A 14,563-nucleotide genomic window follows, 5' to 3' on the forward strand; every position below is an offset into this window, starting at 1 on the left:
TTACTGTTAAGTTTGTTCGTATGAAAACAGTTAAACTAACCTGTTGTTAACCAGAGCATGTGAATTTATCACCATTAAACAAATGTAAAACAACCTAGAAGATAAAAAAGCTGGTGTCATGAAACAATCGTGAAAATGTTTTCATTATTTGTGTTGTGTAGTTGTCAGACGGTGTACACATTGTATTTGTTGTTGATTTATTTATCATTAAGTTAAAGTGATCAGTCCTCAGGGTACAGCGAGGAAAGAGACTGTAATGACATATTCTGATCAGTTTTAAATCTTATAATTATTATGTATCATCGTGAACGATGTAAAGATATTTTCCTGCTGCTAGATTTTCTTTCTTTGTGTTGCATGGTCTGTGCTTCGCTGGGAAAAGACAGAGAAGATTCTTTTCTTTCTCATCATGCAATCTGTGGCCTCGGGCTTGTATCTCTGTTGAAAGTGTCTCATGTCATCTTCCTCCTCCAGCTCTGATGGTCCATCTCTCTGCACATCCTCCATTTCAAATTCTTCAGCCGTCTGCTCTTCTGCACCAGCCTTTTTGAGAACATGTTGTGCTCACGTCCCCGGATGTAAATATTGTTTAGCGCGTCTTAAATCCCCTCATATTTGAAGTGATGATGAAAGTGTTGAAGTTTGGCTTCATTGTTGCTCAGGATGGTTCGTCCTCAAGTCTTTGACCAGTTTAATCACTTAAATAACTTGAATACCTTGATTTACTGAAACACATCTCTGGTGGAATCATTGCTCGTCATAATATCATTCAAATATTCCGTGCATGTTTCGTCAAGCGTTTGTCCGTCCGTCCGCGACCCGAGCTGAAGAAAGAATGTGTTACCGAGAGGTGGGTCTGACTCGGCTGGCCTAGATGCAGGAGAACCTCCCCGGCTGAGGCAGTGCTCTCAGTTGCCCCTGACAACATGAGCACCTGTCAACACCTCCGTCTTAATAGTGACAAATTGTACTTATTACATCAGCGTTAATTCCCCCGATCTCCCGCAGATGAAGATGCTTAGCCTCGCGCTGATCAAATTGTGTCAGCATAATTACTGGGAACAGAACCCTATTAAAAACCAGGGCCTCAGACGCTCCGTCCACATCCATCCTCCAGCCCATCACTCAGCCGTGTACAGTGAGTCTGTGGAGCAGACGCGCTCGTCATTGTCCACTCGTTCACTGCATTGTTGTCTGAAAACAAACACAATATACAGTAGATGAACCTCGAAGCTTTTAGATCCATCCTATTAGGAGCCGAGGCCCTGAGTCAGAGGCGCAGAATCAAGCCTTTCAGGGAATCATTGTATAGCAAAGAAAATGAGGAGAACAAAAGGAAAAAAATGAGAAACAAGGATTTGAAAAAGATGGATTTTAACGTGACCTTTTTCAACAGTTTGGCTTGAATTATTTCATTTTAATACACAAGTCGGGCTGAGTGTGTGTCGAGCATGGACTCCATCTTTGTGCACATAACAAACACACACAATTACACAAAACCTTCGAAAATTCACAAACAAAACCACAAAAAATACGCAAAGCATTAAACAACAAAATATGAATCAAATTTGCAGACAGTAATTGTTTTGTGGCTCCGACTGAGTTTTACTGCATAACATGTGATTAAGAAAAGTCGTGTGTTTGACTTTGATCGTCAAGAACCAGTTTATAGAACACTATTTATTTATGTATGTTGTTGTTGATTCTGTCTAAATATTTGATTTGTATTCATCATCTTTGGTTTGTCGCTGCAACACTGAGGAGGAAGTCAGTGGATCTTAGTAGCAGATAAAACAATGACATCCATCACTGCAGCTCTGTGGGCGTGTCTCACCTCAAGTCAACTGAGAACGCCGCGTCCCCATGTGTGGACCCCAAAGTAAATTATTCAATTTCTCAATTTAATTCCTGCTCCAGCCCTTCTTTTACAATAACTGCAATTACCATAAGCAATTTCCAGCACTCTATAGATATGGATTGAGCCTGTAGCTCGCAGCCAATGAAGTCTCTCTCACTCCGTGTGTGTCTGCGACTCTCAAATTAGTGTCGTCTGATGGAAATGTGCTAATTGCAGTTGTTAAGCTGCTGCAATAATTAGGTTATGATGGCAAACGGCTACACATGTTGCACGGACACACGACTGCGGCGCACACTCACAGCCTCGAGCCAACATCCTATTTCCAGATCGTAAGAAACGGAAGATTGAATTACGCGTTAGCATCTACGAGTGTAATTCTTCATGCACGGACACAAACACATGATGTCACTCCTTCTTCCTGAACATTAGTTTGTGATCACTGGACGATGATTCCATTCATCAATAAACATGACAGGTGGAGTATTTATGAGAAACCTCTAAATACACTGTTTTCTGCAGCAGTCTGGAGGTGAACGCAGATATTTCGGGGGAACACTAATTGGACGGACCCGCCGCCATCGAGCAGAAAACATTTTGGGCGGCTCAGCGGAGAGCAATAACAATGAGACAACAGGATTTAAATAAGTGTCTGGCGTCTCCTCGGACTCCTTCGCTGCCCACAGGCCGAACCCTCAGCCTCCTCAACTTTCCACAATCTGCTGCATTGCTAAAAAATCTGCTCAACAAGCAACAACAAGCTGAAAAAATGAAACAAAGAGCATGTGCAATATATCCTACACCGAGAGCACTTTCACATCCACAGTCGATGGATTTAACCGGCTCGTCGTGACGGAGGATAAACTATGAAAACAGATATTATCCACAACATCTCTGGTGATTTATGGAAGAATCCTACACTGTCTGAATCTGATTCTCACTTTCTTAGAAGTATATATAGGATTTATATACATTTGTTTTAAGTATCAAAACATAACACTCATCTTGAGAAACTGAACAGTTTAAATAACACTGTATAATAAGAGATAAAAAAAGAAAAGCCTGATGTTAGGTTATAACTTAATCTGTTCAAGTTGTGGTTTGAAGTAGCTTAAATAACCAGGTTAGCTTCGCTGCCGTCGAGAGTGAAAACCAGTCGTAAAAACGTGTTACGGGCCTGATTTTTGTCATCAACTCCGCGAAAGCGTAGCAGATATTTCTCAGACTAAATTGAAATGTCGGGTTCTGGCCTCGTGTTAAGAGCCGTTGACCAATTCTGCAGCCAGTCGCGTTGTAATGCAGCAGCTGTGACCAGCGCTGGAGTCGTGTGCAGGTCCATGATTTATTGAAGAGACATCCTTCACTTGTTAAGCTGTTTATTAAATATGAATCCTTCATCTCACGGCAGTTAGACATTTTTTTGCATGAATTACAACGTAGAAATAATTCATCATCCGTGGAAGCCCCGGAGAAGTTGTTATATTACGGTGGCGGCGATCTGGACTTTTCTACATTCGATCAAATAAAACTGTTTTTTTTAGTCGTGAGATTTGTTGGTCATATATACGTATTTTTATTACATTTTATACACATCAGTTATTTTATTAGTATTTACCTTCAAGATTCTGGGCTCTTGTTTCTGAGCTGAATTGTTGTTCTGTCCATCACACGGATTCATTCTAGAGGCATCTAAGATATAAGATATACGACATGAGATATAAGGTATAAGATATAAGTTTTAAGATATAAGATATAAGACATAAGACATAAGACATAAGATATAAAACATGAGATATAAGATATAAGACATGAGATATAAGACATAAGACATAAAACATAAGATATAAGATCGAAAACATAAGATAGAATACATAAGATATAAGACATAAGATATAAAATATAAGATACAGGATATAAGATATAAGATATAATACATAAGATAGAATACATAAGATATAAGACATACGATATAAGATATAAGATACAGGATATAAGAAATAAGATATAAAACATAAGATATAAAACATAATACATAATACATAAGATATAAGATACAGGATATAAGATACAGGATATAAGACAAAAGACATAAGATTCAAGATATAAGATATAAAACATAAGATAGAATACATAAGATATAAGATACAGGATATAAGATATAGGATATAAGATATAGGTGTCTGGTGAAGGTGTTTGCTGCTCTGTGTGTTTGCGACGGCAGGATTTCACGGCAGTTGTTCTGACAGAGGTTTAGCATTCAGGACACAAAGAGAGACGCAGGAAAGAAGCAGGAAGTGGAACGAGCCAAACAGGAACACAGAGGGGTTTGAGGGTAAATAAGAGACGGTCTCTCTCAGCAGCTCTGATGCCAAACCTTTCACGGAAGCAAAGATGCCTTCTTCAGCGGCGCCTCAATGACAGCTCTGTCGCCTACTTGTCATTCCTTCGACCTGTTCACGCAGCTGCTGCTCTGAGGAGATTCAACTACCTTACCTGTGTCGCTCCATTTGTAGGACATGTTAGGATGATAATGTTCTTCTCTCATCAGGATACGTTGAAGCTACTTGTGGCATGAAGCCGTTTCAGCTGGTGTTCACCTGAAGAAAGAACATGTTTCTCGCACCGTCAGAGATTTAGATCAAGCTGAACATTGATAAACAACAAAAGTTTCATTTTCTATTTGATGACGTGTTATTACGATAAAAGATGTTCATCTGAGATGTAGTGTCTTTTGAACAAGACTAGATTTAAACACGTGTCTTGTGTTGGTATAATCTCACAAAATAAATTAACTTGCGATTCAAACAAAAATATTTATCAAAATGTCTTTAACAGCAAATTTGAGTCTGATTTTAATATTGTATTTTAATTCTTGTTGTGTTGTTTTAAAACCTGTTTGTTAAATGTTTGTTTCCTTCAACAAACATTTTTACTCCAGTTTTACTGTAACTGAGAGTCTGTTTAACACTTGATAGACTTGAGACTTTATAGGTCAACACTTATAATACCAGGATAGACTAGATCCGTTGACACATGGGAACAAGAGTAAATAACTCTTTCAATTTGTGTAAAATAATGTAAAGTAAGAAATCCTGTGTAACAAGGGTCTGTTTATGCTAAAAGGTTTCTTTCTCTTCCTCTGCATGCATCGCTGCCCTCGTGGAGTTCTGCAGGGATCTGACCTCAATCAGTTTAGATTAAAGCTGTGATACAGCGTCTGGACCCCTGTGCCCTTTTTTCATGATGCAATGAACCCCCGACTCTGAGCAGACAGAAATTAGTCCTGGATCACATCGTTCACTTCACCACAGGAGTTCAGGCTCTTAATGCTGCTTTGAAGATGGTTTTCTTCTGTTCCCTCAGTGGAGAAGCTTGAATCCTGGTTCACCTTGACACATGCTAACCAATGACTGAGGACGAGGGGATACATTGTGGAGCAGCTTTTAAAGCTGATGTTTGGTGTTGTGATAGTGTAGTAAACAGGTAACAAAATATGTCCAGAGTCAAGTACTGGAAAATACTACACATATATACTTGTTACTACACTATCATAACACCAGAGTCAAGTACTGGACAATACTACACATATATACTTGTTACTAAACTATCACAACACCGGAGTCAAGTACTGGACAATACTACACATATATACTTGTTACTACACTATTACAACACCGGAGTCAAGTACTGGACAATACTACACATATATACTTGTTACTAAACTATCATAACACCGGAGTCAAGTACTGGACAATACTACACATATATACTTGTTACTAAACTATCATAACACCAGAGTCAAGTACTCAACAATACTACACATATATACTTGTTACTAAACTATCACAACACCGGAGTCAAGTACTGGACAATACTACACATATAAACTTGTTACTACACTATCACAACACCAGAGTCAAGTACTGGACAATACTACACATATATACTTGTTACTACACTATCACAACACCAGAGTCAAGTACTGGACAATACTACACATATATACTTGTTACTACACTATCACAACACCAGAGTCAAGTACTGGACAATACTACACATATATACTTGTTACTAAACTATCATAACACCGGAGTCAAGTACTGGACAATACTACACATATATACTTGTTACTACACTATCACAACACCAGAGTCAAGTACTGGACAATACTACACATATATACTTGTTACTACACTATCACAACACCAGAGTCAAGTACTGGACAATACTACACATATATACTTGTTACTAAACTATCATAACACCGGAGTCAAGTACTGGACAATACTACACATATATACTTGTTACTACACTATCACAACACCAGAGTCAAGTACTGGACAATACTACACATATATACTTGTTACTACACTATCACAACACCAGAGTCAAGTACTCAACAATACTACACATATACTGTATACTTGTTACTACACTATCACAACACCAGAGTCAAGTACTGGACAATACTACACATATATACTTGTTACTTCACTATCACTATACATCACTCTATATTGTATCCTTGAAAACACACAATACCGTCTACAGTAAAATCTATTTAAGATGTTCGAGTCTTGGATCAGTAACTTGATTCCACTGCCAGGTCTGTAGACACTTTTCCTCCAGATCTGGGATCATTTGTGATGGTTTTGAATCATCTTCCAACACTGGCGATGATAGACTTCAACGTTTCCTTGGCCGCGGTGAAACAAAGGCGTTTGCTCTTTGATGAATACCATGTTTCCTGAAAGACTGATGAGCGGAGACTGTTTAAGCGACGCCAGCTTCAGTCAAATGTGTTGCCAGCGAAGATGCTGTGACACCAGCTCATCTGTATGTTGAGGCTTATTTAGCCTGCTGAGAGTGAGAGCCGCTGTTCATATTAGATTCTGTCTGTGGCAAAGTGGGGATGATTAGATAAAGTGTGTCTGGTGGAGTGAAGCACTTTTTCACTTTACTGTATCAGTGGCTGCGAGTAAATGGAGGGAAGGTCCCCACACTCTCCCAGCACCGCCGTCCAGAGGAATTTAATGGATACTAAGGTCTCAATTACAGCCTTAAATAATCCATAACAGTTCATATACTACTGATCGGCACCGAGACTCAAGTTTACAACCACTAATCGCCCGTAAAACACATTTTCATGAAGTCCATCTGCATCCAAACGTTGTAAAAGAGCATGAATTGAATGGATGAGAGAAAAAGAAAACAAGTTCTTTCATTACAACAATATCTTCATCTCTGCACCTCAAACACACAATGACAGCATTTGTCTTAAAAAGCGAGGCTGGAGCGTCGAGGTGCTTGAAAAGAAAATTGCCGCGGCTCACAGTGGCTGGAATGAAAGCGCGCTTCGCCCTCACTCAAGATGGATTCCACTGTGAGATCTCACAGAACCAGTACAGAATCAAAATGGAAGAGGCAGAACGGAGGCGATTGAGAACCGAGAGGCAGTGGCTTCAGGGAGCTTTAGATGTTTACAGTGAGCGACTGCCCTTCACACATGTTACAGAAGATTAGTCCAAATGATCAGCATCTACTTCTTCAACCAGACATTATTCATAAGGAACTGAACGATGCTGTGTTTGAAGTGAAGAGAATCAATACTGCTTTTATTTTTCACTCCTTCACCTCAAAGAATGATTCCATTCACACTGGAGCCCGGAGCCCCACGTGCACGCTCCCACACATGCACATTTTTGATATCAACTTGACTTCTGGTTGGCCATCGTCAGCCTTCATGTAAACTAGTGAAATGCTTTAGGACATCAAAATAAGCAAATGTGTTGTCGGCTCTATCTAGGTCAATGCCTACAATAGATTCACCAGTTCTTCTCCACCACTGTGTGTTTGCTTAACCCCTGCAGGTCTGTTCTCTGTGCTCCCATGAAAAATTCATATCAATATCCAAGTATATTAGGCATGATTTGCCTCATACATATTCCCCGCCAGTGTTATGCTAACGTCGACGGCGGTCGAAGCCGCGGTTGTTGATAAACACTGGAATAACCTGCAGCTCCATCGACCGCTTCTTTGTTCGGAGACATTTGTTAGCATCTAGTTTTTCAGGATATAAAGTCCATCAGAGGCAAAACAAACACAAATGTTATTAGTTTAACCAATGATCGCACAGTTTTACTGACACTCAGACAGTTTGACCGACCGGAGTAAAGTCTGACCCCGGGGCCTCATGTGGCTCCCACTTTATTCATCCTGAGGAGAAACGTTCTGTTTTCTGACAGTTTTGCAACATTTACAGGACATTTTCCAAATTACATTTGGTTTGATTCACAATTTTATTGGTACAAATACTTTATTTCACTTTTCTCCTTTTTAAATGGATGTAAATGTTTTTTTTAAAACAATATTGATATTTACTTGTTCCTCTTGTTAAGCATAACATGGGGATATATATATATATATATATATATATATATATATATATATTTCATTTTTACATTATATTAATAAACAATTAACTACAAAGACATCTTTATAATCCCTAAACGTGATGGATGGTCTGCATCAGTTCATGATTTATCGTGAGGATTTTTACACGTTTAACAAAGAATGATCTTTTTATGGTCTTGAATCAGCAAAACCACGAGTCGTAACTCTGGTGTGACGTGACCTCAGACCAGCTGCGACTCGTCTGTTCGCCACACAGAAGGAGAGCGACTCGAACACCTGCTTGTTAATGAATCTTTTATGTCCGGTCGCTTGTTTTTTTATTCATCCGAACGTTCAACCATGAAGAGAAAACCTGAAGCGGCTAAATCTGACGATTATCAGAGCGGAATTATTTCACATTAAAATAAACATTTGCATCTTCCTGCCTGTAGGGTCGGACCGTTGAACTTGTTGATAGGACGTCTCCACAGATCAACCCGGAGAATCTCTTTCATTTGTGCACCTTTTATAACATCTTGTTCCTTCACAATGTTCGTCATAATAACATCTGCTGATGAAGAGTCTTTTTTTAAGCAGAGCATGTGTTTATAACGACATCTCTACCTTGTTTGCAGGACCAAGATATCTCATCACATCCACAGGGGCCTTGTATATCCTGGACGTCCTGCCGGAGGACGGCTTGAACAACTACCGATGCACGACACGCCACCGTTACACTGGCGAGACCCGCCAGAGTAACAGTGCGCGTCTCATCGTGTCAGGTCAGTGTTTTTATGTCATATTTCAAAGATCATTTTCATTCTTTTGTGAAGACACATTTCAACGAACACTCTTGAGTTACGACCAATAAACTACTCATTCATATGTGTATTAAAAGAATCATGGTCAGTTATTTATCATCATGAAGTACTTGTTCAGCATGACTTCTGTTTGAATAAATACATAAACATTAACTTACGTTTTGGTTGTTCATAATGATTCCCATAAAGTGTTTTATGTAAAGGAATTGGCAATTAATAAATGAATATTGAAATACAAAAAAAGCTATATATACATATATATATATATATATATATAGAATAGGATAAATGACCCAGTAAAGTGGTGATGGATCAATATCTTACCTGAGCCTGTTTAATTCAACCAAAGACCTGAGCCTCAACTTTCTTCCGGAGATGACCGTGACCGGATCTAATCCACACTCGCTCCTCTCAGACCCCACCAACGCCGAGCCCGCCATCTTGGACGGCTTCGACCACCGCGAGACGATGATCAACCACCGGGTGGAGCTGCCCTGTAAGTCCTCCGGCTTCCCGACGCCCAAGTACCGGTGGCTGAAGGACAACAGCCCTCTGGAGCCCGACAGTCGCTTCCGTCAGACCGTCTCGGGGCTGCTGATCGAGAACGTCCAGCCCAGTGACTCGGGAACCTACGTCTGCGAGGTGTGGAACAGTTACGGCAACGCTGAGGTCATGGGTCGCCTGTATGTCAAACGTGAGTGTTTTTGCATCTACTTTCAGAAAGATTTAAGAACATTAACAATCCAGTTCATACAAGATGAAATATAAAATATTGTGGTTGATCCTGAAAATACTTTTATTCTCATTAACATTGATATTCAAACCTTGGATCCGTCAAACTGAATCTTACGTGTAAAAGTCCTTTACTGGTGAGTTTCACACGGAACTAAATAAACAAAAGCAATATTATTATATTTATCTTCAGGATCTTCTTCTTAGATTTCTATCAAACACTCAAATTCCTTCGACATCATTTCACTGATGTTGGAAGTCAAAGTATTGTTGACATCAATCCTCTCTGTTCCTTGTCTTCTCTTCAACACTGGAATCTTCATAAGTCACTATATCGACCAACAACTTGACCCCCAAAACCATGAGTGACACGAGTCATTCCGACTCTGACTGGACAACTTCTCCTCGTTGATTTCAATTGAATAAAACAAAAAGCGTGTATTTAAAATCTGAATAAATCATGATGTATTTAAATTCATCTCCGACACCATGTTTTAAACTCAAAGCCATATTTCATGTTGTCTTTAAATCAAGGATTCATGTTGATTTAATGACCTAAGAAGATATTGGTGGTGATATAAGATGAGTACCTGGATTTAATGACGTGTATTAATAACGTTTTAATGTAATGATAATAAGAATAATACTGAAACTTCAAAAATAGAAAAACGAATGTTAAAGGAATATCATTGGAATATTTAGGAGCAACAACATCAGACTCGTATGACAGTTTATTGAACCGTCACCTCTGACCTACACAAACATACACAAACATACACAAACATACACAAACATACACAAACATACACAAACATGTCAAATCTGTGACAATCCAAGATACTTCAAATCATTTTGTCTCATGTTAGGTTTGATGAGACATTTTGATCAAAACACTAGATTGAAGAAGAAGTTCTTGTGTCGTGGAAGGACGTCTTGGATGTAACTGACCGCATCCTTCCCTCCACAGAACCGCTGAAGGCAGTGGTCAGTCCTCGTAAGGTGAAGGGCAGCGTGGGCAGCAAGGTGTCTCTGTCCTGCAGCGTGAGCGGCTCGGACGAGTACGAGCTGTCGTGGTATCGTAACGGAGAACTCATCTACCCGGGCAACAACGTTCGCTTCACCGGGCTCAACCGGGAGAACCTGATCATGGAGGGCATGTCCAAGAGCGACGGAGGCTCGTACCAGTGCTTCGCCAGGAAGGGCAAGATGTCCGCGCAGGACTTCGTTCAAGTCATCCTCGAAGGTGAAGAACATCTCAGCACCTGAGGATCGATGGTGTTACATGTTCAGTGGCTGCTGCTGTCACTGGACCTCACCGGCCAGAGTTCACCATCCACACTCGCACACACAGAAATACAAGAACACACTCTTGATTCCCATCACACCAGCGTTACTCAGGCAACTGTCTCCTGCAGGCCTGGAGCTGTGGAGGAAGTATTGATCATCAATAATCACGTGGAACACACTCAGATTATCAGGGAGCGGTTGCAGAGAGACATTTAAAGGGCCGTCATCCTGCTCCCCAAACAAAGCTGAGCACATTTGAATGACTGAAATACTCTAAAGACGTTTACCGTAGTGTTTGGACCTAATGTGCACTAAAAATTCTTTATTTTTCTTAAAATCGACAGTTTGCCTTAAAGTCATCCTGGTTCTACTAACTTCCTCAAACTGGTTTATTATATTATAATTCTGTACACGGCACTTAAAAAAGTGTTGAAGTTATTTAGTAGCACTTTGATAAGTTACTGAGCCACAATGATTGATGTGTTGTCGCAGCAGTTATTGTGAGTCGTGAAGCGTCACCAACACATCACTGATAGAAACTCAAGATGGTGAATCAGAGAAGCAGAATTGTAGCTCTTTATCTACGGCACAAAAACGAAATGGTGTTTAGTTTCATTCCATTCTGCTTCTCTTTCTTGTTCTTGTTCTTGTTCCGGGTTCTGATTGGTTGATCAATTGTCGGTTGGCTCTTGTGTGACTAAGATGTAAACACATCTACAAACCTATTGATCTATATTTGTATCTTATTCTATTTTAAAGAGAATGTCTTCATTATTAGAAAAAGACAAGGTTTAGATCCTGTTAATTGACCCTCGACCCCTCTCACCCCCCCACAGATGGCACTCCTAAAATCCTGTCCTCGTTCAGCGAGAAGGTGGTGAACCCGAACGAGCCCGTCTTCCTGGTGTGCAACGTGAAGGGCACGCCGCCGCCGCGCTGCAGCTGGTCTCTGGACGACGACCCCGTCATCAAGGACAGCCACCACCACCTGGGCCACTACGAGACGCACGAGGGCCACGTGGTCAGCCAGCTCAACGTCACCCACACCCAGGTGCCGGACGGCGGCGTGTACCGGTGCACGTGTGGCAACTCGGCCGGGGTCGTGTACCACCAGGCTCGAATAAACGTAAGAGGTGCTTGTCAAATCAGCTCCTCCAAGACCAACAATACACATACCCGTCTGTCTCTGTGTTGTGTGTTCGTCTCTGTCCGCTGGATTAGCTGAGACTGAGCTTCTATAGATTAGACTTGAGATAGATTTTCAAATACTTCACGTATTTACCTCCGTCTAATGCATGTGCTTCTAGTCGGATGAATGGTCTTGACTTGGTGAACACTTTGATTTGAGATTCAAACCGTGCTGGTCTGTAACCAGCCAGAGGCGGAAATCTTGCATGAATACATTTTGTTTGCAAGAATGTTTTGTGTGTGTGTGTTTGTGTGTTTGTGTGTGTTTGTGCGGCGTGCATGTGTTAACTCCAGCAGCCAAATTCAAGATGCTAAAGCAATTATTCTGCTTCTCTTTTCTGAGATTGGATTATTGTAACGTGGGCGAACAGCAAGTTAAAAGTATCAGTAGAAACATGTTCTCGTGAGTTTGCTCGACTCTTGCAGCGCTTGTTAACAGTCGCCACGTAATTGGATTAGAAGAGATATTAAAATAAACGCTCAGAGTGGATCGATGTTTACACTGCACACACAAAACAAGTTGCACCTCAGATGATTCCTGTGACTGTTGTTGTCCCTAAATGTTGCTTTTTATTTGTAGGCCGCGCCAGCATTCGTGCAATGAAAAATATCACTGCGGTCGCTGGGCGCGACGCGTTTATCCACTGCCGTGTGATCGGTTACCCGTATTACTCCATAAAGTGGTATAAGAATTCTGCGTTGCTACCGTTTAACCATCGACAGCGAGCGTTCGAGAACAACGGCACGCTGAAGCTCAGCAACGTGCAGCAGGTGGACGCCGGCGAGTACAACTGCAAGGTCATGGTTCAGCCCAACAAGATGGACTCGCAGAGTGTGCATCTGCGGGTCAGAGGTCAGTGGAAGACGACGTCCAGCGCCGTGTTGTGTTTGAAAGAAATGTATAAATATGTAAACAAAGACTGGAAGAAGAACAAATGTTTTACTCATGGATAAACGGATGGACAGATGGATGGATACACTAGATAAATACTCTTAATGATTACATCGATTTATAGATAGAACACAGATGGAGAAATACGATAGACACGATGGATTTGATAGATACGATGATGCAATGATAGATTGAGACGATAGATACGACTAATAGATGGAGACACATTTTTATTTTAAATGTATAATATATTAAATAATAATTTAAATATATAATTTGAGATAGAATGTTTGAGATATTCATTCATTTTCTATCACTTTATCCCTTACCGGGGTCGTGGGGATACTGGAGTCTATCCCAGTATCCTAGGGTGAGAGGCAGGGGACACCCTGGACACCAGTCTGTCTCAGGACACACAAAGACACACAACCATTCACACACACACTCATACCTACAGACAATTTCCCCAAGTTCTCAATCAACCTCTGTTTGTTTTGGACTGTGGGAGGAAACCGGAGTGTCCGGAGTAAACCCACACAACACAGGAGAACATACAAACTCAACACAGAAAGGTCACAAGTTGGCTTTGTCTGGAAGCGAACCAGCAACTCTCTTGCTGTGAGGCGACCGACCGCAATAACCACTGCGCCACTGTGCGTCCTAATTAGAGATATAACTATTATAATTGATTTGAATGGCTTTTAATAATGAACCAGTTGATATTTGACAGCCGTGATGTAAATAAATGTAAATGAATCTCGTGGAGCTCCAGATACCAACGAGTGTGTTGCTACAGTGGGGATTGAAAGAGGGTTTCCCCGTCACGAGGCATCTCTCGCATCTATTTATCGTGTGAAAACGCCGTCATCGCCACATTACGCGGCCGTGAAGCACGAGAGAGAAAAAAAGCAGCGATCATCTAACAGAGAGTCATGATACAAAGCAACACTTCCCAGCGGTGCAGTCGTGAGCGAGTGCATTTGTTAATTTACTCTCCTCGTGCTTAAAATGCGCAAGTGTCTTCGGGGATCCCCGAGTCCATTATCTCCACTTTGTTGAGAATTAAATAAGCTGCTAAAGTGCTGCTTATTTCACTGTTATTTGATCTCACTGGACACTCAACCACACATGTGTGATGGCAGAAGATTCACGAGAGGAACCAAGAGCACGTTTGATGTTTCTTGTTATGAGACCGTCAACGATCCAACACCGAGGAATACTTCATGGATATCACGTCCGATATTACTTAAAATGTTTGAGCAAACAAAAAATACATTTAAGACGGAATCTGTAGTGTTTGAAATGGTGTTTCTGGCTCCCCCGAGTGTCAGATTTGTGTAACTGCGATTGTTGTAAATTCTTGATGTTTTAATTTCACGTCAGTACATTTGTTTA

The 14,563-nt window shown here is 40.8% G+C and overlaps 1 protein-coding gene across 4 annotated transcripts in view; it reads left to right on the forward strand.

Annotated features, from left to right (window-relative positions):
• Positions 1 to 14,563, forward strand: part of dscamb (Down syndrome cell adhesion molecule b) — a 121,753-nt gene that overhangs the window by 66,498 nt on the left and 40,692 nt on the right. For all 4 annotated transcript variants that reach the window (XM_087796460.1, XM_087796461.1, XM_087796458.1 and 1 more), the window contains exons 4-8: positions 8,884 to 9,030; positions 9,485 to 9,763; positions 10,769 to 11,044; positions 11,925 to 12,221; positions 12,857 to 13,129. In XM_087796460.1, coding sequence (XP_087652586.1) covers positions 8,884 to 9,030; positions 9,485 to 9,763; positions 10,769 to 11,044; positions 11,925 to 12,221; positions 12,857 to 13,129 — 1,272 coding nt within the window. The remainder of the gene's footprint in view (positions 1 to 8,883; positions 9,031 to 9,484; positions 9,764 to 10,768; positions 11,045 to 11,924; positions 12,222 to 12,856; positions 13,130 to 14,563) is intronic.

Source organism: Callionymus lyra, chromosome 7 (assembly GCF_982586985.1).
Source record: "Callionymus lyra chromosome 7, fCalLyr1.hap1.1, whole genome shotgun sequence".
Lineage (NCBI taxonomy): Eukaryota > Metazoa > Chordata > Actinopteri > Syngnathiformes > Callionymidae > Callionymus > Callionymus lyra.